At 41.3% G+C, this 24,798-nt stretch overlaps 1 protein-coding gene across 2 annotated transcripts in view; it reads right to left on the bottom strand.

The window, feature by feature from the left end:
• Positions 1 to 24,798, bottom strand: part of slc4a7 (solute carrier family 4 member 7) — a 225,499-nt gene that overhangs the window by 68,363 nt on the left and 132,338 nt on the right. For both annotated transcript variants that reach the window (XM_084336015.1, XM_084336016.1), the window contains exons 8-12: positions 12,776 to 12,933; positions 12,281 to 12,368; positions 11,966 to 12,112; positions 8,131 to 8,234; positions 6,870 to 7,044 (exon numbers count right to left, since the gene is read on the bottom strand). In XM_084336015.1, coding sequence (XP_084192141.1) covers positions 6,870 to 7,044; positions 8,131 to 8,234; positions 11,966 to 12,112; positions 12,281 to 12,368; positions 12,776 to 12,933 — 672 coding nt within the window. The remainder of the gene's footprint in view (positions 1 to 6,869; positions 7,045 to 8,130; positions 8,235 to 11,965; positions 12,113 to 12,280; positions 12,369 to 12,775; positions 12,934 to 24,798) is intronic.

The following is a 24,798-nucleotide window of genomic DNA, read 5'->3' as shown; positions in this document are numbered from 1 at the left end:
GCCATTGGGATTAGACGGGCCCCACTCTATGAGGCCAGCTTTTCATTACAAGTTTTCACTGTGCGTGAGGTTGTTTGTAGAGCTAAATCTATATTATTGCTATGTGTCCATTGTCATTGTCAATTGACAGTATAAACCTTCCCTTCAATAGGTCATAAAGAAATATTTTTTCATCAATACGTTCCCGTTTTATAGCGTCGTGAATATGAACTTAATATCGGAATGGTCTGGGGTAATTCCTGCAAAGCTAGTTATAAGGCGCTAAGCTAATAACGTTAAATCGATGGCGTTTTGGCCCTACACAAGCTAGAGTTAAAAATCTAAATGCATATGATCGGTATCATGTTCCACCATGAATGCATGAAGGGGGGGGGGGGGGGGGGGAAGTCGTTTCTGATTATTGATTACCAATAACGGCATTCGTTATTGCAACATCATACGCTGACCGGGTGGATGGCTATAAGAACAAGGCCGATCAGGCTGAAATTGACGTCAAATCGCTCTTACCTGTGGCCGGTTGGATTCCAAAAAGAATTTCCCAGTTATTTGATCGCCATCTGGTAGATCGATATGTCCATTGGCTGATGCTATATTCCTTTACTGCATACTGAATTCGGCATCGCAAAAAGTATTCCAGGCGATCTGGTGAAGCCATAGCTTTAGGCCAACAGAAAAGCTAACCCGGAGGGGAAAAAAAGTGACACCCAGTCTGCAACAGGGGAAACTGCATTCTCGAGACAGCGCCAATACCAGGATCTGGCCAGTACTGCACTTTCGGAGTCCCAATATGCCTTTTCCAGCCAAAATACAGCTCTGTGACATTGAGTAGGATATTAAAATGGAATAAAAGCAAAAACGAGTTTACCATCTATATATACGTGGTTGGCCTTCAACGGTCGGCTCCCAAACACGTACGTGGTTGGCCAGGAATGTGTTAAAGAAGACGTGTCCAGCCCATGGGGACATTGACGTGTGTTGTCGGGCCTTACAAATCAATTTGATTTGATTTAGCAAGGTTCTTTGTAGGATTATCTTCGATAGGATACAAGCAGCCTTAGACGGTCAGTTGAGGAAAGAGCAAGCAGGTTTTAGGAAGGATAAGTCATGCACTTTAAGAATTATCATCGAGCAGTGTGTTGAGTGGCAAAACTCCCTGTAGACTTTGAAAAAGCCTTTGACAAGGGCGGCTAAGTGGCGCAGTGGGCAAGGCTCTCGCCACTAACGCAGGATATGCTGGGTTCGAGCCCAGCTCTCGGCGTTGCTACCAGCTTGGCTGGTCGTTCATACTAACACAATTGGCAGTGTTAGGGGTGGGAAAGCTGGTGGGTGGGGATTGGACGTTGTGGACAGTGACTCCTACAGGTCGGTTGGTGCGCCTGTACAGCAGAATCAGGAAGCATCGGGGGCAGCGTGAGCCTCCCACGCGTTACTCCTCGCCACTGAGAGATCACGCTGTACAGGTGAAAAGATGCGACAGCTGCCTCCTCGTGTACCGGAGGGGACACGTGATGCAAGGCTTGGTCCTGACTCCTCACTGCAGCCGACCAGTGGGAGGCATAGTCTAGCAACGTTCGAGACAGGGGAGGGGAGAATTTAAGGGAGAATTGGCGAGGCGAAATTGGGATGGGAGAAAAATAAGGAGAAAAAGTGGATAAAAAAAGAAAAAGCCTTTGACAGCCTAGATAGGGAAGTGCTTTGGAAACTCCTAGGTCACCATGGCCTACCCTCTAAGATCATCATCAACCTAATAAAGAACATGTACCAGGATTTCAATGGCCTTCAATGGCAAGGGCAAACGGTCAGACACCTTTGCCATCACAACAGGCAGGGTTGTCTTCTTTCTCCTTTGATTTTCCTCATTGCCATTGACTGGATCATGAGAAGAACAACTGAAAATCAACGGACAGGAATCTAGTGGACCTTGTTTACCCAGCTCGAGGACCTGGATTTCGCAGACGACCTTGCACTAGTCTCTGAAAACCACACACACATGCAACAGAAGACAGATTACAGGTTACAGACTAACAGTGACCAACTTGGACTCAAGATCAACAACGGAAAAACCAAGACCATGAGGTTAAATCCAAAAACACATGATCCAATCACACTGAGGGGAGAGGCCATAGAGGACGTGGAGCACTTCACCTACCTAGGGAGTAACATCAGCAGGGATGGAGGAGCAGACAGGGACATAGAGGCACGCATCAGCAAAGCACAGGTAGCATTCAGGATACCCAGGCCAATCTGGTTGTCCAAGCAACTCTCCAACAACACCAAGCTACGGATCTTCAATACCAATGTGAATACTGTCCTGCTCTACGGCTCTGAAACGTGGAAGGCTACCGAGGGCCTCACAAGCAAGATCCAACCAGGACAGCATAGCTACTACCATCAAAAGGAGAAAGTGGAACTGGATAGGGCATACCCTTAGGAAGGACTCAAACAACATCACTAGACAGGCCTTGGACTACAATCCGCAGGGGAAGAGGAAAGCCGGTAGGCCGAGAAACACCTGGAGACGTTCCACACTCCAAGACCTAAAGAACATCAGAGTGAGCTGGCAAGAAGCAAAGGCCCTGGCCCAGAAGAGAGTGAGATGGAGAGCTCTGGTGGATGCCCTATGCCCCCCAACGGGGTAAAGAGGATTAAGTCAAGTCCTGTTACATGTAATGCTCTGTACACTCTGCATTGAAAATTAGGGTCTCCCTCAATAAAGTATATACAGTACATACAAAAAACATTTCCCATAATGTTGGCATGTTCCTTTAACTAGACCTGTACAACTTATAGTATTAAATAGTTTATCAAGTATAGTAGTCATAGTTTTCCTGTGGCTTTTAACCTATAGTATTCGTGTGGTCTTTAACCTATAGTATTCCTATGGTTTTGAACCTATACTATTCCTGTAAATGGCTGCATTTATATAGCACTTTTTTCCAAAGCGCATTACAATTTGTTCCTCACATTTTTACCCATTCAGTCACACACCAATGGCAGAGGCAACCATGCAAGGAGCAAACCTGCTCATCGGGAGCAATTAGGGGTTAAGTGTCTTGCTCAAGGACACTTCGACATGCTGCCCGGGAAGAGTGGGAATCAAACCGGGAACCTCTGGATTACCAGACGACTGCTCTACCTCCTGAGCCACTGGTCTCTACCTCCTTGAGCCCTGTGGTCTTTAACCTATAGTATCCCTGTGGTTTTTAACCTACAGTATAGTACAGGGGTGGCCAACCAGTCAGAGACTAAGAGCCACAAAAAAATTACTGTGGTACCACAAAGAGCCACACCATATACCAGCGTTTCTCAACCTTTTTTTTCAGTCACGGCACCCTTCATGTGTTTATAGGTCTCACCCTCTGGCCTCTGAAGTTGCTAATGTCTTTTTTATTTGGGCCTCACAGGGTTAAAAGTACCCTGTGAGACCCACGATTGCAAAATTACAAAATCACTTTTAGCTATTTAAAAAAATAATGTTTATTTAAAAATGTTTAAAGGGGAACTATTTTACTATTTCTTTCACTATTTGGGCACTTTTACACAATTCCAGTGAGTCTATGGAACACCTAGGTTTTTTTCAAAAAAAATTCATTGTTTTGTATTTCTAATCAAGTACTAAAAACCGCATTTTTCTACCTCAAGATCTTAAGCCGTTTTGAGGCTGGGCTCCAACCACTGTGTGGCCTGGTGCCAACTGCCACATCAACTGCCACATTATTATGCAGCTGAGAAATCTCTGACATCACAGATATGCACATTTTCAGATGACTCAGTTCAGTGAGGGTGAATATTGTGAGAGGAGAATTGGAAGAATTCGCCAATATGAGAATTAGAGACATATATCCTATTAATATAAGTCCACATAGCTAAGAAACAATGGTAAACACTGAAAAAAGCCATTTATAAGATAGTTCCCCTTTAAGCACATGGTCCCGTTGTTCAGCCTCACAATGCTATTTGATAGTAAATGTGTTTATATGTCCCACCCTCTGGCCTCTGAAGTTGCTAATTTCTTTTTAATTTGGGCCTCACAGGGTTAACCTCTTAAGCCCGAGATATACAGTAAAAGTGTATATTTTCAGCATTATGTTTGTTTACCAATTATTTTAACTGTTATTAGTGAAATATAAGATTATAGAAATCTCAGGGCATTGAGTCGGAAACCGGCGCATATTGACAGGAGGAAGTGGCACAGCCAAAAGTGAGTGTAGTCTTTTGAAGGAAGAGACTCAGGGCTTTCAAATTTCGAAAAACTACCCTACCCAGCTCACACCAGCCCCTGTCAATCATCTGACTTCTGGATTTACTTTTTAATTTCTCTTATTTTTTGGGATTATCTCCCACAAACCTGAACGTTATTGCCATAAAACAGAACGCAGTTAGTTTCTCTACCTTTCTGTGAACGTGTTGCAATATGATGAAAAATTGGGGAGAAATTTACATTATAAAAAAGATGGCAGAATTCAGTACTGTATCTACAAAACCTTCTGTTTAATCATCTTCCTTTTATTCATTTGCTTAGATTTTTCAGGTCTGGTAAATTTTAGCATGGTGTTATTTACAGTCAAAGATAATTTTTTTTTAAATATAATTGATATTCTCCTTTGGTTCATTACAATTTACTCAAGCCTAGTAACAGACACACTATTTCTGACACTGATCCATATATGTCCCTAGATTCAGATACCAAGAACATGCAAATGGACCATTTAAAAAAAAATTGTAAATGTTTATTCTACGTCCTTATGGAATGAGTGACATAAAAAAAAAAAAGTAAAAAAAAAAAAAGGTAAAAAAAAATTTTTTTTAATTTATTTTTTTTTTTTTTATGGATGGAAGAGCCGCACATTGACGGGCAGAGAGCCGCATGCGGCTCGCGAGCCGCGGGTTGGCCATCCCTGGTATAGTAGTATCCTGTGGTATTTAATAGGGATGCTCGATATTGGCTTTTTTACCGATACCGATATACCGATATTGTCCAACTCTTAATTTCCGATACCGATATATGCAGGGTCCCCCCCCGTCCCCCCCCCCAAAAATGGAATAATTTCAGGTAATTAACATTACATATCTCTTGTTGTGGAATTAACACAACATTATGCATACTTTTGACAATAAATAAAATCAGAATTTGTTCTTACTTGCTTGCCTGGGTAAATAAAGGTTATAGAAATGTAAAAAATGTAATAAAAAATTAAATAAAAATTAATTTGAAAACCGATACCGGTATTTTCCGATATCACATTTTAATGCCGATATCGGCCGATAATATCGGTAGGCCGATAATATCGGACATCCCTAGTATTTAACCTATAGTAACCCTGTGGTATTTAACCTATATTATCCCTGTGCCTGTGGTATTTAACCTATAATTATTCCTATGGTTTCTAACCTATAGTATTCCTGTGGTTTTTAACATATAGAATTCATATGGTTTCTAACCTATAGTATTCCTGTGGTTTCTAACCTATAGTATTCCTGTGGTTTCTAACCTATAGTATTCCTATGGTTTCTAACCTATAGTATCCCTGTGGTTTTTAACCTATAGTATCCCTGTGGTATTTAACATATAGAATTCATATGGTTTCTAACCTATAGTATTCCTGTGGTTTTTAACCTATAGTATCCCTGTGGTATTTAACATATAGAATTCATATGGTTTTTAACCTATAGTATTCCTGTGGTATTTAACATATAGAATTCATATGGTTTCTAACATATAGTATTCCTGTGGTTTTTAACCTATAGTATTCCTGTGGTTTTTAACCTATAGTATTCCTATGGTTTCTAACCTATAGTATCCCTGTGGTTTTTAACCTATAGTATCCCTGTGGTATTTAACATATAGAATTCATATGGTTTCTAACCTATAGTATTCCTGTGGTTTTTAACCTATAGTATCCCTGTGGTATTTAACATATAGAATTCATATGGTTTTTAACCTATAGTATTCCTGTGGTTTTTAACATAGAATTCATATGGTTTCTAACCTATAGTATCCCTGTGGTTTTTAACCTATACTATTCCTATGGTTTCTAACTGATAGTATTATTGTGGTTTTTAACCTTTAGTATTCCTGTGGGTTTTAACCTATAGTATTCCTGTGGGTTTTAACCTATAGTATTCCTGTGGGTTTTAACCTATAGTATTCCTGTGGGTTTTAACCTATAGTATTCCTGTGGGTTTTAACCTATAGTATTCCTGTGGGTTTTTAACCTATAGTATCCCTGTGGGTTTTTAACCTATAGTATTCCTGTGGGTTTTTAACCTATAGTATTCCTGTGGGTTTTAACCTATAGTATTCCTGTGGGTTTTAACCTATAGTATTCCTGTGGGTTTTAACCTATAGTATTCCTGTGGGTTTTAACCTATAGTATTCCTGTGGGTTTTTAACCTATAGTATTCCTGTGGGTTTTAACCTATAGTATTCCTGTGGGTTTTAACCTATAGTATCCCTGTGGTTTCTAACCTATAGTATTCCTGTTGTTTTTAACCTATAATATTCCTGTGGTTTCTAACCTATAGTATTCCTGTGGTTTTTAACCTATAATATTCCTGTGGTTTCTAACTGATAGTATTCCTGTGGTTTTTAACCTATAATATTCATATGGTTTCTAACCTATAATATTCCTGTGGTTTTTAACCTATAGTATTCCTGTGGGTTTTAACCTATAGTATTCCTGTGGTTTTTAACCTATAGTATTCTTGTGGTGTTTAACCTATAGTATCCCTGTGGTTTTTAACCTATAGTATTCCTGTGGGTTTTAACCTATAGTATTCCTGTGGGTTTTAACCTATAGTATTCCTGTGGGTTTTAACCTATAGTATTCCTGTGGGTTTTAACCTATAGTATTCCTTGTTGTTCTTACTATGTTGCCCTTGGTGGCCTCCCCCAGCAGGCCTCCGAACGTGATGACAGGAGACATGCAGGCGCAGTAGAGGAAGAGGACAGAGGCGAGGCACTGCAGGCTGACTGCATCCCTGATATCACTCCACAGGAAAGGAGCCTTCCTCTTCACATCCTTCACCAGACCCCCAAATATCCTGACAACACATGACAGATATGGTTTATTTAACGCTGGTAGTAGTAGTAATAGTAAAAATGCATTTATTATCTATTAATTTGTTTGTTTATTTATTTATATATAATTTTGTTTAGTTCATTAGGATCCCCAATTAGCTACAGCATTGCCTTTACAATCACATTAGAAAAACAACTTTCTTAACTAATTGCGATCATGTAACATCTATTACTGAACTTTAACTTTCATACCTTTCAATAGTTTTTACATCTGTTCAAATATCCCTAGTTAAAGGATGCTGTTTTAATAGCGTTTTAAAATTGTATTTGACTGTTTTCTTGTTATTACTTGGTTAATAGTTACGTTCTGCGCTCCCTGGAAATTAAAAATGCTCATTGGATGACAGGATGTGTGTTTCTGAAGTAGAAGAAAGCACTGTGTGAACTCAGCACATGAAAGGATGAGGTAACAGACCTATCCTGCACACATCAAAGTGAGTCGCCTTCAAACAGCCCTTTCTCCCCTTTCTATGCAATTCCTGTATAATGAGGCGCAGAGCCCACCGCTCACTTGTCTTTCATCACAATAGACTTATCGAGTAAATCTATTATCTGTACGTGTGTGTGTGTGTGTATTTGACTTGTATTGTTATACTAGTGAGGACCAGTTCTTACTAGGCTAGTAAGGCTACACTGGCACACCTACTTCCAGTGAATGACGCTAAGCTAGGCTAACAGTGTGGCTGTTCCCTAAGCCTAATGCATACACAGAGAAGAAAAGGGTATGTATCTGCTTGTCTAACTCCAGGGTAGATGGCAAATAGCTAATTACCCAAAAAGTTGGCGTGTTCCTTTAAGCATGTGTTGATTTATGGTTATGTGGTTATTGATTTATGGATGCAACTTTATGGGAATTAAAGGAATCTGAGGAATTATCAAGAGAAATCGGTTAATGCCTAGTTATAGGTAATTAGGGTTAGGTCAAGGCCTGTTTTGGTGAGGTGTAAGATTGTCATTAGGGTTAAGTGAATATAGTCAATGGAGCGCCCTCACAAGTATAGTAATACAGCCGTTTACTGTGTGTGTGGTGTGTATGTGTGTGTACTTACATCCCTGTCCTCTGCAGCTCTGGTCCAGAATGGTGCTCCTCCTCCTTGATGCTCTCCGAGGGCTGGGCAGAGCCGTTAGACAGAGCCGGCATTTTTCTCTTCTCCTGCTCAAACATAAAACAGAGCATTAAAGGGGAAACGAAGCAAGATTTTAAAAGTACGTTTTCTAGGGCTGTGTCCCCATCTTAGTTGAATCAGTCGTTAGCTGTCAACTAAGGGCTTTTTCTTTTAGTCAATTTAATACTTCGGACAAAGAACCGTTAGATTCAATATTGCGTTTTAAGGACTATACCAGTCTTTCTTTGACAGGTGGGTCCAAGTCATTCTTGCCTTGAGTCAAGGCACCCTTCTTTTTTCATAATGTTTTACCATTACTGACAGTTATTTTCTGACAAGTCTTCTCGTGCCGACCTTAAAATATTTGCCAAAGTCCTGGCCCGCCGTCTACAAAAGTATATGACAGTGCTAGTACACTGTGATCAAACCGGTTTTATTCAGGGTGTTTAGCCGCGGACAACATTAGAAGGTTATTACATATAATTGACAATAGTAAGGACAATATAACGCCGGCCACAGTTCTGTCTTTGGATGCCATGAAGGCCTTCGATATTGATTGATTGATTGAAAACTTTAATGAACAGATTGCAGAATGGGTACAGTACAGTACAGCTCAATACACACAATTGTTAAGGGGATGCAGACCAGAGAAAGACTTTTGTCTTGTTTACATCAGGGTCCCCCATTTTCAATTCATAATGACATTTATGACATACGTAAAAATGTTATAGACTAGAATGGTCATATCTATGGACGGTACTGGAGGTTATGGGACTTGGAAAGAAATGTATACATATGATTAAAGTACTTTACGCTTCCCCATCAGCAATGATAATGAAAATATGCTCCACTCTCTTCCCGGTCTCTAGGTCTTCCAGGCAAGGTTGTCCTTTGAGTCCCGGACTTTTCACACTTTCCCTCAAACCATTAGCCCAATTTATAAGACAAACAGAAGGAATCGTCCCTATAACAATCAAAGATACCCCACACAAAATGTCTCTTTATGCAGGACCCTTCCCAATCGGCCACAAATTTACTTAGGATAATTGATGAATTCGGTAAACTCAGGCTTAAAAATTAATTGGCCCAAATCAGCGTGTTTACCTCTGAATGAGTTGGCCCAAGCGGTCCAACTACCGGCCGACATCCCCATAGTTGAACACTTTAAATACCTACTGTAGGCATCGAGATTTTCCCCACCCTAAATCAGACAACTAGATATAACTTTTCAGGCACTTATAACAAAATACTCCAGGATCTCAATAGATGGTCGGACCTTCCCAACTCATTACAAGCCTGAGCATCCATAGTAAAAATGAACGTACTGCCCAGGATAAACTGTTAGCTCAATACTCCTCTTACCCCCTCCAATTGACCACTGGCGTAAGATACAAACTATGATATCTAAATTCATCTGGAACAACAAACGTCAGAGAATCAAAATGACCACCACTCAACGTAGGAAACAGGATGGGGGTTTAGCAATCCCGATTTAAAATTATATTTCTGGTCCTTCTCGCTGAGACCCCTGATAAGCTGGTTTGATCCTGAAATTGCTGTGTCGTGGCTTACCTAAGCGGCAGTCTTTCCGCAAAGATTACAAGATATAGTATACTCGGGGCGGCTGGGTGGCGCAGCGAACATTGCGCTCGTCACCAACGCAAGAGACACCGGGTTCGACTCCGGCTGTCGGCGTTGCGTCCGGCTTGGGCCAGCCGTCATACTAATTCAATTAGCAGAATTAGCGGGTGGAAGTCGATGGGTGGTAATCTGGACGTTGTGGACAGCGACTACAGGTCGGTTGGGGACGCCTGCACAGCAGAGACAGGAAATGGCGGGGGTAGTGTGAGCCTCCCACACGTTACACCTCGCCAATGACAGTCCACGCTGGCAGGTGAAAAGATGCGACAGGCTGCCTCCTCGTGTACCGGAGGGGACACGTGATGCAAGGCTTCTATCCTCCCTACAACCGGCCAGTGGATATGCGAGCAACGTTCAAGACAGGGGAGAATTGGCACAATGGAATTGGGATGGGAGAAAAATAGAAGGAGAAAAAGTGGATAAAAAAAAATATATATATATAGTATACTCTAACATCCCTATCACAAAATGTAAATTACAATATGGTCCTATCATCTCCCATGTGATTCAAACATGGCGTAATGTACAGAGGTACTGTCAAGTGCCCATGACACCTCGACTCTCCAATATTTCATAACCAACAACTACTTGTTAACAAACCTCAATGGGAAAGGAAAGGAGTTCACACACTGGGGGATATTTATGGAAAAACGGCCTTTGCACGTTTCAGGACCCATTTTTATGACCTCCCAGACGTATCCTTTTTCAGAGAGAGAACAACCTCAAGAGGTTTTGTCTCAGATTTCTATACACTCTTAATCAAATCCACATATAAAAACCTATCATTAGATATAGTCTGGGGAGGAGACATCCCAGAATTAGACCCAGAGTTTGACTGGGATGATATTTGGACCAATGACACATTGGCTTCCTGTAACCCTAATCACCAACAAATATATTTTAATTATATTCATAGGACGTATCTCACGCCTAGGAAGCTGTGCTAGGATTGGTGGCTGACTCTCTGTGCACTTTGTGCACTCTGAGGGCCACTGGCACATATGCACATGTTTTGGGAATGCCCACCGGTAGCTAGTTTTTGGAAATCTATAACAACTAAACTTTCAAACATATGTAACCTGACAATTCCACTTACAGCAGCAACACTACTCCTAAATGATATATCACTACTGCCGGCCTCCACACAGCAAAAAATAATAGTTCTGGCGGGCGTTACAGCAGCCAAGAAACTGATGCCATGAGGTGGAAACAACCTGAGAAACGTACAATGGTCAATTGGTCTCTGAAACTTTTGGATGTCATTTACCGTACTTTTCGCACTATAAGCCGCACCTGAATATAAGCCGCAGCAGCTAAATTGAATGATGTGTACATATATAAGCCGCACTGGACTATAAGCCGCAGGTGTTTTAATGTTTAATTACCATATGTAATTAGCATTGGGACACAATACTGTCAGACAAATAACAAGAATTAACTCATTTACAAGTTGTATTAAGTTTAGCAAATAAGGGAACAGATAAATAACATTTCAATGCAGTCAAAAAAGCAATATTTCGATTTTTACATTTTTGGGTTTGGTCACATCGAGTCACATATAAGCCGCACCGTTATATAAGCCGCAGGGTCGAAAAATGGGGAAAAGAGCCGCGGCTTATAGTCCGAAAAGTACGGTATATGGATATCTCCACTGCACGGGTGATTGGAGTTGGACAACCCATTGAACTATGGGCCTCAGCGGCCAAGAAAGTGAAGGCCACAATCTAGCGGAGAGGCGGGATCAGGGTGCTGGTCCTGATGGGTCCTGGGGTGGGAATGGGGGAAGAAACAGTATTTTGTGGTGTCTGTGATAATATAATTTGTTTTTATTTTTAGGTTCTGTATTTATTATATTTGCTATTTCTATTGTCATTCTATTGTCATTATTATTGTCCTGTGAAGTCCTGTTTATTATTATTATTATTATTATTATTATTATTATTATTATTATTATTATTATTATTATTATTATTATTATTATTATTATTATTATTATTATTATTATTATATTGTGTGTTGTCATGTTTTATGTTTCATGTAAAAGAAAAGAAAGATTTTTATTTATTTTTTTTAAATAGGTTAATCATGTTAGAGAACATTTGGTCCAGTACAAGGGCCAAGGGGGGTAATATCCCACCTGCGAGGGGACACTCTTGGGCGGCTCAATGCGGATGGTGGGGTCCCACTCCCCTGGTGGCAGCACAGTCACCTGGTCCAGGAACTCATCGATCCCAGACAGGAGGTCGTTCCTGTCCTTGGCCTTGTACGCCACGTCATGGAAAATCTAAAAGAACGAGCCAAATGCTCACGTCATAGAGAAACCACACCGACACTAACAGAGGTTTTCATTCCAAAAAGCTACATATAATATTTTAGATTTAACCATTTCAGGTGTATGACGAAGTTTGAGAATTCAATGATGATGTAAGAATCCAAAACATTTACGTCTCACCTCATCCGTCATCAGAGTGGCGATGGAACGACCAATCTCATGGTACTGGGACCCTTTCCCAAGCGGCCCCAAGAGCAGGAAGAGAAACCTGCAAATTAGGAAGACAATACTGAGAAGCTTGTCTCAAATGAAAATAATTGCCTGCGCAACACAGGGCATTGAATCCTTGTGTTGTGTTAATTACAGCTCAATTAAATGATAAGACACGGTACTGATGTCATCACTGGTGGCCATAGCCAAACTAATTCACTCTCAATAACTGTCAAAGTAAATGAAGGTGTGAAAACCCGTTTAGAGTTGTTGGATGTGTGTGAGATTATGTGCAAAATAAATCAGCATTGTTTTTGGTGAAGTGGCCCTTTAAGAGAGTGAGTGAGTGAGTGAGTGAGTGAGTGAGTGAGTGAGTGAGTGAGTGAGTGAGTGAGTGAGTATGTACAAGTAAGTGTGAGTGCTAGTGAATGAATGGCTGAGTAAGTCACAGTGTGTGTGTGTTACCTGGTGGGCACAGGGACCTCCGTCAGGCCAGTGAGCAGCACTGCAGGGGCCAGCCTCACAAAGGCGATAATCGGCCGCTCCAGGAAGTTCACCTGCCCGACCAGCACATTGGAGGCCTCGGCCCCGGGAGGAATCTTCTTCATGAAGCTCATATCCACCTGGACGGACCAGGACACACAACCAGGAGCAGGGTCAGGGAACAAGCTTGATACACCTGGACGGACCAGGACACACAACCAGGAGCAGGGTCAGGGAACAAGCTTGATACACCTGGACGGACCAGGAAACACAACCAGGAGCAGGGTCAGGGAACAAGCTTGATACACCTGGACGGACCAGGACACACAACCAGGAGCAGGGTCAGGGAACAAGCTTGATACACCTGGACGGACCAGGACACGCAACCAGGAGCAGGGTCAGGGAACAAGCTTGATACACCTGGACGGACCAGGAAACACAACCAGGAGCAGGGTCAGGGAACAAGCTTGATACACCTGGACGGACCAGGAAACACAACCAGGAGCAGGGTCAGGGAACAAGCTTGATACACCTGGACGGACCAGGAAACACAACCAGGAGCAGGGTCAGGGAACAAGCTGATAACACCTGGACGGACCAGGAAACACAACCAGGAGCAGGGTCAGGGAACAAGCTTGATACACCTGGACGGACCAGGAAACACAACCAGGAGCAGGGTCAGGGAACAAGCTGATAACACCTGGACGGACCAGGTAACGCAACCAGGAGCAGCATCAGAGAACAAGCTGATAATGCTGGTGTTGGATATCAGGCTAATACCAGGCTAAAAACAGCCCGTCGGTATCGGAAGAAGTTTGCCTTTGAGAACCAATGGTTCTCGAGCCGATACGGCACATGTTTCCGTAGTGTGAGGCAGCTTGATGTACAAGTACACCCCTTGGACATGATGCTAGTATGTCGCAAGGACTTCCCCCCAAACCAACCCTTGATGCTGAGTGTCAAGCAGGGAGGCTATGGGTACCATTTATAAATAGTCTTTGGCCGGGGCTTGAACTCCCAGCCTCCCGAACTCAGGGTGGACACTCTACCCACGAGGCCACTGAGCCGGTATGCTCAGTGGCCTCGTGGTATCGGAAGAACTCCCTTAATGATGATATCCAATACCAAGAGCCCTGCCTGGATTACTGTCTGGGCATAGCGGTGCACATGCCCCGAGGGTGGGGGGTCACCCCGGACCATCAGAGTCCCCAGAGAGCCCCAGGTTCATGTGTAGACAGACTTGCAACATAGTCGACTATCCAAATCCTTAGTTGGGGACAGCCCTATACTGTACATACCATATGTAAAGTAAAGGGCCCCAATTTAGTTATATATCCTTTATCAAAAGGCAGAGTTGTTGAGTGAAGAATTATCTTCCCGCGGGAGCATGCCTCTGGACCCCTCTAGTTATGTCTGACCCCTGAGGGACAGGGGGGCCTCATAGTGGCATAATGATGTCATGCTGAGAGACAGTTAACACTTTCAGTGCCATAGCTATGGATATAATACTATTGCCCATTTGACATAGAGTATCTATCGTTCAATTTGTGAAAAAGATAAAAATATTTCATACATACATTCCCGTTTTATACCGTGGTGAATATGAGTATAGTTTGAGTAATCCCGTCTAATCCCAGAAAACTACGCTATGCAGCGTTTAGTGCATTTCACTAAAAACTTGGTGTTTCTCGCCTGTATCAACAATCAATCTGAAATCAACGCTATATTATCGGTATTATGTTTCATCATGAATGCATGAAAGGGTGGGGTCGTTTTTCTATGCTTTGATTGCCACCAACGGAATACGTTACACACACACATTACACACATACGGTCGGTTCGCAGTGAATGGATTCTTGGATCCATATAGCCCTTACCATGACTAGGATGTACTCCAAAAATAATATTCCAATTATCTGATCGCCATTCCAAGTATTGATGTCGATCGTGTTGCCAACATAATCCACATAAGAACATGAACCGGGAGTGCTTGATTCTCCTCAATCCATGGGTTATAATGGATAATGCACCTACGAGAGACTGCAATTCGAAATTGGCCCCTGTAAATGTCCTAACGCAACCCCCTCCAATGTACAATAAATGTCCTATTAAACCCAATAATACACGAGACCCTCTTCTTGGGACCAAGTAAGGTTTCGTCGATAATCCAATGTACAGTTACCCCTGTGATTCTGAGTCCTAACATTTTAAGGAGCAGCCAATCCATTACTTTTACTGAGCTGTATATAGATCTGGGGAGTGAGGTTCCACCTGCGATTTACGACCATTGTAGCCACCCATTGAAGTATTACAGCCAAACAGTATTGTGTAGGTTCATAATATTTGAACAGAGGTATATATTATTAAATTATTATACTGTTAGAATCAATTAAAGGGTAAATGTTTTAATTAACTTAATCTTTGAGAAAATGTGTGTTTTATATCGTAATCTTTACTTGTTTTCATGGTAACTACTACAGCATCCAGTGTTTCCCCTATATGCATTCAGCAGCGGCGCTGCACCGCTGCTGAATTAGGACCGCCGCTGCTATGAACTAGACCAGTGGTTCTCAAACTGTGGTACGCGTACCACTAGTGGTACTTGGTGGTACTGCTGGTGGTACTTGAAAACATTTCCAAAAAAAGCAAAAAAAAATAAAAAATAAAAAAAATTGCAGTCAGGCCACTGAACTTACAGTAGAAGCAGGCCAGGCCAGTGTTTCTGGTTGCGGCGGCGCGATAGTTAGATAATCTAAGTGGGGAACAACCAGGAGATCACTGTGACAGAGAGTAATGCAGTCTAAACAGTCATAAATCTTTAATTCAACTTCAGCCCTGATCATAACCATTTATTTTTAGATTTCTTGTAATGTCAGATACAAAATGAAATACTCCCACTTTTCTGAAAAGAGTTGGTGTTAAATCTGACATTACAAAAAAATCCATCAAAATATGTGTTGCTGCTAATCATTGACACATGCCTAGCCTGTAATAATCCCCCCCAGAAAAATGTACTTTGCATTTGATATATTGAAAATATTTTACTTTGTGTGTTTTTTTAACAATAATTTGTGATGCCATCACACAAACTGGCATTTAAAGGGTAAACATTCAAAAATGTATTGAATATGTGTTTTCTTTTCTTTTTTACAATAATTTGTGATGCCCATCACAAACACTGGCATTTAAAGGGTAACATTTAAAAAATGTCTGCACCAGCATGCAGGAAATTAAGTTTTTGTAACAGAATAATTGTGTGTGTGTGTGTGTGTGTGTGTGTGTGTGTGTGTGTGTGTGTGTGTGTGTGTGTGTGTGTGTGTGTGTGTGTGTGTGTGTGTGTGAATGACGGACAATTGCTTGCTGTGTGAGAGAGAGAGAGAGAGTGAGAGAAAGAGAGAGAAACAGAGAGATAGAGAGAGATTTAAGTACATTAGCTGAAATACAGTTGTTCTTAATTTTCTCACTTGCTATGTGAGAATGTTAGTTATTATGTTCTCAATGCCCCTTGCATTGTATGAGTTGTGTGGAAGCGTTTGCTAGTTCTAGTGCTATCCCTTTGTACATTGTGGCTGTGTCTGACAAAAGTTAACAATAAATAATGGTATTAGGGATACATTTGCCTCCTGCGTGAACTGTGCATAGCTGAATAGACTGTATTTTAACGCCGGTCATATGGTGGTACTTGGAGAGCCAGCTACGTTCTCAGGTGGTACTTGGTGTAAAAAGTTTGAGAACCACTGAACTAGACTATTAAAAAAAAATTATATATTAAAAAAAATATATATATTATAATATATATATATATTTTTTATCGTTTCATTTGGGCTGTGGGGGTGCTTAATGTAAAAGACTGACCTGAGGAAAAGGCTGCAGGGAGAAAGCACTGCAGTCTAGTCGATTTTGTGTTTTGAGCACAAAGTTCATCATAGATCTAGCCTCTTTATTTTGCTCTCAAAGTGCACCAGATTGATGCATTTAACTTTAAATGTGCCCCTAGAGGCACATCACCGCTGCTGAATTTTTTTTCAGGGGAAACACTGAGCATCCATATGCCTCGGCATGCCTTGCCAATCACAAGAGCAACTACTCTGACATGGCATCTCTGACATTGTCGTTGGTTAACTTATCACGGCATTGGCCACTACCGTTGTTTTAATTTTAGACGTCAATTAAACATTAAACTTTAACTGGTCGCCGGTTTAGCGTTAGAATGGAGTAGGTCGCATGTGACACAGCTGCTCACCCGTTATTTTTTTTTTCGTTTTAAAAACATATTTTTAAACCATTAATGCGTTTAAAACTTGACGCATATATCAACTGAGACTATCAACTAACTATATTGACCAAAAGAATCGAGATGTCACCAAAGAAAGACCCAGCGAAACCAAAACCAGTAGAAGAGGTCCCGCCGCGGGACCCAGGATTCGTACAGCGGAGAGCAGGAAATATTGACTTGACAGAGGCCGCTTCAAGTTCATCCCCATCAAACACCTCCGCAGATACCGAACATATCATCCGGAAAATGGAGGAAATGGGGAAGACAATAATGAAGGAAATGATCCACCAATCACAACTGTCGGAGAAGATAATAACTCAAAAAGTAGATGCTATTAAAGAATCTATTGAAGGCAAAATTGATGCGCTGAGAGCGGACGCCGACGCACAGAATAAACGCACCGAGGCTCTGGAGAAAGTAGTGGAAGCCCACGAAATCAATTTCACTCGCATCTACAATGAAATAGAGGCTAACAAAGTTAACCTAACTGCTGAGATGAAGGGGAACTACAATGAAATCAAGACGGAGCTCAGCGAAATAACGTTGGAGCTCACGCGAATCAATAAAGAACAGAAAGCCAAAATATTCGAGATGGAATATCAAAAACGCAAGCTGAATATTCGTATTGTCGGTCTGGACGAATCAGTGAGATGTGAAAACCCTGAAGAGTTTGCCACAGAATTACAGAAAATCTTGGGAACAGGAATCCTTCCTAAAATACCGGAGATGGATCAGTGCTTCAGATTGGGTCCCCGCTCCATTGGCAATAACGCTAAGCCCAGAGTGATATTAGTTATACTGCGCCAAGTCAGAATAAAATAAATGATTATGCGTGAAACTCGCAGGATGAAAGGCAATCTGAAATACATGGAGGTACCAATACACTGCTTTGAAGATTATTGTCGTGATGTAGTGGAACTGCGTGCCAAGTTCAAGACGGTGATGTCTCAACTATACCTGGGGAAATACAGACCCCTACTAATATACCCTGCAATACTTCGCGTCGTCGACAAACAAGGAGCAAAGGTTCTCCTCAACTCGCCTGAAGAGGCAGCCAAATTCCTGTCTGAACAAAACGCAGAATAGTGTATAAATGGCCTTTTAAATCTCAGTTATGCAAGGTCACCATATAGTACAACCTTTAATAACCGAGGATTTGGGACAGAGAGACCTACGTGCTCAGAGTTTTTGAATGCTTTCCCCGACGTGTTTATATTATTGCGGACATATTGGATTTAAGATTGGAACACTCCAGAACATACTGGAACATTCAGACAATGTAAAAATGAAATATTGGAATAATCTAGAACATCGAAGCATTCTTTGATATATGGAGCATTCTGGAATATCAGCAATACGTGGTCATTCACTCTACCAGAAGCCCCTCGGGGGAATAATCAACAGCTATCTAGATGCAGAACCACAGAGCCATCATAGCCGGCCGGCTGAAGATCACTCTACACAACGATCATCGCCCACCCCGGTCAGGGGAAATGCTGCATATACGTATTTAAAAACTGTTTTTTATTAATGGGAAATAATTTCACTACTTCTCCAATTAATACTTTAGATGTTTAAGCATAGCAATGCTCTTTTAAGATCTAAGTTAATGTTCTCTTCCTTTTACTTGTTTTTTTTTTCATCCGCTCTCTCTGATTTATTGAGGCTCTCTCTTCAGTTCAATACCTTCATATTATTCATGGGTTACTATAAATTACTATAAATTACACGTTCATATAAAATGTAGTGATTAGGGCATGACAATTGAAGCTTATTTTTGGTCTTTATTTTTAGTTTATCTCATTTAAATTTTTATTTATTTATTTTTTACGGGTAAGTGGCCAAGCCACAGTCGACATTCTACTTATGGTAGAATTTAGAGTGTTAGATCCTATGGTATACATAGGAATGTTAAGGATAATTGGATCATTCTGGGATATCCGGTGGTGCAAGGGAGAGAGTCATACGCAAAGGTTGTGTTCATGGAACACAATCCTGTACGACTTCGGTGGGAGGGAAGGGTAGGGGATTTTTATTTGTATATATGTATGTTTTTAAGCTCGGCTCTCAACGGGACCTCACTAGTGGGATGTATATCTATTATTGCCTCGCACTCTAGAAGCATTACCAAAAATTACAATGCAACATGTATAGACTATGGCTAGTTTGAATATAATGATATGGAACACCGGGGGAATAAATAACCAACTCAAACGCAAAAGCGTGCTCACACTGATGAAAAAAGAACATGTGGACATTGCTCTGCTAAGCGAAACACACATTCTAGGGAAAGACATAGGTAAATTAGCGGACAACATATACCATAATATCAGTCACTCCTCTATTGGAACGAGAACTCGGGGTGTAGCAATAGTCGTTAAACGTAAGTTGAATATTGTACTAAAGGGAGTATGGTCTGATGTAGAAGGTCGGATAACTATAGCTAAGATTGAACATAAGAACAGGAAAATAGCGTTGATAGCGGTATACGCCCCAAATTTGTACGAAGAAGATTTCTTCACTACACTAACCAATGCAATGTTAGACATTCCCGATTACTCATTTATAATAGGAGCGGATTTTAATGCCATCTGGAACCCAAGGATAGACAAATCTTACCTCGCCTTTTCCAGCGAATAAAAGAATTCATCGAAGGCATTAAAGGATTGGTCAAAGATTACAGGTGTAAAGGACTTATGGCGGTTACTTAATCCCACGACCCGAAAGTACTCTTGTCGATCTGCGAGACATAAGACACTATCCAGAATAGATTATGTCTTTGCATCACAGAGACTATTTGATAATTATGAAGTGGAAATGATACCCAACGCATCAGATCACTGTTATTTACTCCTTAAAGGTACATTTGGTATACTATCCTCCCGAGCCCCAAGATGGCGATTTAACTCGTTGCTGCTTAACAACAAGGAATTCATTACACAACTCAAAGAAGCTCTTATAGTATTCCAACGGGAGAATGCAAACTCGGTGCAAGACCCCAGAATAATATGGATGTCGGTAAAGGGAATGATCAAAGACTTCACGGATAGCTTTTCCTCCAAAATGCGCAAGAATCAAAACACAAAACTGGATGAGCTGGAAACGCTTTACTCAACGTTATTTAATTCTCTGAAATACAACAACTCAACTCGACTAGAAAATCAAGTTAACGTACTAAAAATAGAGATCAATGCCATATACAGACAACAATCGGAAATACAAATACGCAGCACAAGACAACAGCAGTACTCCCATGGTTCCAAACCCAGCCACCTATTAGCCATGCGATTAAGAATTAATGCAACATTTGCAGATATAACTACCATTAGAGCACAACAAGTACTTGTAACAGATCCTGTAAAAATAAACGATACATTCAAAGTATTCTACTCCGACTTATATAAATCAGAAATGACCTTCGATCAAAACAAAATTGACACATTTCTTAATCAAATTATTCTCCCTAAACTTTCAGAGGATGACGCTAAACAGTTAGAAATACCGATCACACTAGAGGAACTCAAGAAGGCCATAACCGCAATGAAAAGTGGTAAGGCTCCAGGAAGAGACGGTTTCCCATCAGAAATGTACCTTTCTTGTTGGGACATAATTGGCCCCTTATTACTAAATATGATCTTATACTCAGTCAAGGAGGGGAACTTCCATAAAATTGACAATATTGCACTCATAACAGTCCTCCTTAAAAAAGACAAAGACCCCAACGAGTGCGGTAGTTATAGACCTGTAAGCCTCCTCGGAACAGATATCAAACTGTACTCTAAGGTATTAGCCATCAGATTACAAAAGCATATGACGTCTTTAGTTCACCCGGACCAAACTGGCTTCATAGGAGGCCGCCTGATCACTGAGAACATAAGACGTATACTGCACGTACTTGATGCCGACAAGGAGGACACCATACCTAAGGCGATGCTGTCCCTGGATGCTATGAAGGCCTTTGACAGGCTGGAATGGTCGTATCTGTGGGCAGTGCTAGAAAGGATGGGGTTAGGAAAAGGATTCATCGATATGATTAAAGTATTATACAAAGACCCATCGGCCATGATTACAACAGGCACAATCATCTCTGAAATATTTCCGGTATCACGCTCTGCCAGACAGGGTTGTCCTCTTAGTCCCGGACTGTTCAATCTATCATTAGAGCCTTTAGCACAATATATAAGACAATCCCAATCCATAGAACCTATCGTAATCAAGGGCACACAACAAAAAATTTGTTTATATGCGGACGATGTAATATTGTTCATGAAAAACCCCAACACCACATTGCCTCATCTGCTCAAGTTGATTGAGGACTTTGGTGATTTATCGGGATTTAAGATAAATTGGCCGAAGTCGGCTTTCCTTCCACTTAACACCCCTGCAAAAAAAGATACAACCCTCCCAGGACAGATACCGATGGTAAAACATTTCAGATGCTTGGGAGTGGAAATATTCCCTACCATAAGACAAACGGTGAAGCACAACTACACAAAAATCCAAAACAAAATCAAAGACGACCTTGATAGATGGGCAAAACTTAAGAACACAGTACAAGCACGGATATCAATAGTTAAGATGGATGTACTACCTAAAATCAACTTCTTCTGTTCAATGCTACCGTTACCCCCTCCAGAGGGTTACTGGAAAAGATTACACTCCTCCACATACAAATTTATTTGGAATAACAAACCACCACGTATAAAAAGATCCACCGCACAGAGAAATAAAGCAGATGGTGGCATGGCATTTCCAGATTTTTTCCTATATTTTAAGGCGTACTCATTAAGTCCATTGACAACATGGTTTGACTCCCAAGCATTAGCATCTTGGAGAAAAATAGAAGAAAACATAGTAGCCCCACATAGACTGAAGGACATAGCATACACTAAACTACCAATCAAGCACTGTGAACGAAAATTTGGCCCCATAATTACTCATGCGATCCGGATATGGCGTGAATCACAAAAAAAAAATCCTAACCCACAAGAATGGCACAATCATACTCCCTTATTCAATAACAATGCTCTCTTAATTGGAAAACGACCTATAAGATTCCCTATATGGGAAGAGCAAGGCATACACTCATTAGGGGATGTTTTTAACAAACAGGGTTTTTGTAGTGATAAAGAAATACGCAAAAAATTTTATCTCACCAAGTCCACATGGCTTTTTCACAAACAGTTAGAGCTATGTTTGAAGTCTCACGGTGTTCCATTAGACAGACCAATTGAACACCACAGATACCACAAATTCTTCTACTCAAGAGAGACATCGAGAGGTTTTGTTTCAGAATTTTATCATCAATTACTAACGTCCTCGTATGAAACCCTCCAACTTGACTCTGTCTGGAGGAGGGATATACCAGACCTGGAAAATGACTTTGATTGGCAAGGAGCCTGGGCAAATGTCCGACTTACATCAAGGAACCCGGATCATCAACAAATCAATCTTAACTATATTCACAGGACATACTTGACTCCTATAAGACTGTGCCGAATGGGGCTCAAACAAGATTCCAAATGCACCCAATGTACAAATGGGGACGAAGGGACATTTATGCACATGTATTGGGACTGCTCACCAGTTAAGGCATTCTGGAAAGATGTGACCCAACAAATATCAAAACTCGTATCTTGGAATATACCTGTACACCCCTCGGTATTGCTGTTGAATGATGTTTTTGAGTTTGCAGTGAATCCACAGCTAAAGAGATTGGTTTTATCGGGTATCACAGTAGCCAAAAAGCTGATCGCATCACGCTGGTTTCAACCGGAAAAAATGTGCCGTAAAGTTTGGTTTCTTACATATCTCGATGTAATTTACCATGAAATATCTACAGCAAGAATTCTGGGTCTCAATGAATCCAAAATGTCAATGTGGTTAGAAGTGGTGGAGAGAATAAAAGCTAGCTTATAATGGTAGTGTCTGGTTAGGTGCGAGGGATAGTGGAGGTACTTCTCAAGGTGGGGTCCGGGAGGGGGGGGTTCGAGCTGAGCATATGTGTGTAGGGTTTTTTTTTTTAGATAACAGGTATTATGGGTATATCTTATATAAAACAACTAACCAAAAGGTGATCTCATTGGATGTGCCCTGACAATTAATGCTTGTATATCTTATCGTGTGTTGTCATGTTTGTTTATATGTTTGTTTAAAAAATAATAAAAAAATAAAATACAAAAAAACATGTCAACTACGGCATTTTAAAGGAAAACTCCAACATTTGGGGAAATTAGCTTATTTGGCATCTACCCTGGAGTTAGACAAGAAGATACATACCTTTTTTCTTGTCTGTGCATGCAGTAGGAGTAGGAAGACACGCACTGTTAGCCTAGCTTAGCATCAGTCACTGGAAGTAGGTTCCTCCATTAGCCTAGTTCCAAACGTCTTCCTACTCCTACTGCATGCACAGAGAAGAAAAAGGTATGCATCTTCTTGTCTAACTCCAGGGTTCCCAAAATGTTGGAGTGTTAAGATACATACCTTTTTCTTCTCTGTGCATGCAGTAGGAGTAGGAAGACGTGCACCGTTAGCCTAGCTTAGCGTCAGTCACTGGAAGTAGGTTCCTCCATTAGCCTAGTTCCCAACGTCTTCCTACTCCTACTGCATGCACAGAGAAGAAAAAGGTATGTATCTTCTTGTCTAACTCCAGGGTAGATGGCAAATAAGCTAATTTCCCAAAATGTTGGAGTATTCCTTTTTTTTTTTTTTACTATTTTGGTTTCCTAATGCCATCCTCTCAGCTCTGCAGCATTCGCTCGAGAGAATTAACCCTTTCCTGGAAAGATGCATTAGGTACAGTCTTGTACCCATGACATTTTTCTTGTTTTTCTCAAATGTAAAAACGCAGATCATCCAAACATCATTATGTGCAAAATTGGGTAAATAATTGTTATTGTACTTTAGTATTGGGTATTTCCGCACGTGTCCGTACCATCTCAGTCTGTCTCTTCTCACCATTTCCACAATCGCCTCCACTCCTCCACTTTCTCTCTCTTAATGACACGCCGCACATCCATCTGATCATCCTCATCTCTGCTCTGTCCAGCTTCTCCTTGTGCCCTGAGGGCCCATGTCTCGCTTCCATACATCATGCAACTTCTGACGCAGGCTGAATACACTTGCCCTTTCTTCTTCAGGGATAGGGCCTTGGCTGTTAAGAAAGGCATGAGTTCCCTGAACTTCTTCAATCCACTCCGTACCCTTGCCGCCACCGCTAGGTCCACCCCTCCATCCACGTTCAGCATGTCACCAAGATAGCAGAAGCTATCCACTACCTCGTACGTCTCTCTTGACTCCCTCCCCACATGTCCATTCAGGTCGCCTCCCAGAATGATGGCCTCCTCTTGGCATCGCCATGATGGCCTCGTCCCATAACTAGGGATGGGTAGGGTACCGAATTCGGTACTTTTGAGGCCGAGTATCGATTCAAGTGAGATACCGATTTTTTTTCCATGTCAACGTTCACACGCACAATATATGCTTACCTAGGATTTGACTTGATTCAACAACAAAGCAGTCGGAGCAATGGCAAGCCGAAAAACGGTCGAAATTGTAGTTATTTGAAGTTTGGATAATTTTTTTCACGACTGAGGTACTGTAGGTAAATACATTTTTTGAGACTAAAGTACAGAAAAAAGGTACCGTTGGGTACCGGTATCGATTCACAGGTACCGGTACCGTATCGGTTCAAATGTGAAAGGTACCCATCCCTACCCATAACGCATCC

This window comes from Notolepis coatsorum (genome assembly GCF_963971535.1).
Source record: "Notolepis coatsorum genome assembly, chromosome: 19".
Taxonomy (NCBI): Eukaryota; Metazoa; Chordata; class Actinopteri; order Aulopiformes; family Paralepididae; genus Notolepis; species Notolepis coatsorum.
The sequence above is the reverse complement of the archived record's forward strand: the minus strand, read 5'-3'. Positions and strand labels throughout refer to the sequence as shown.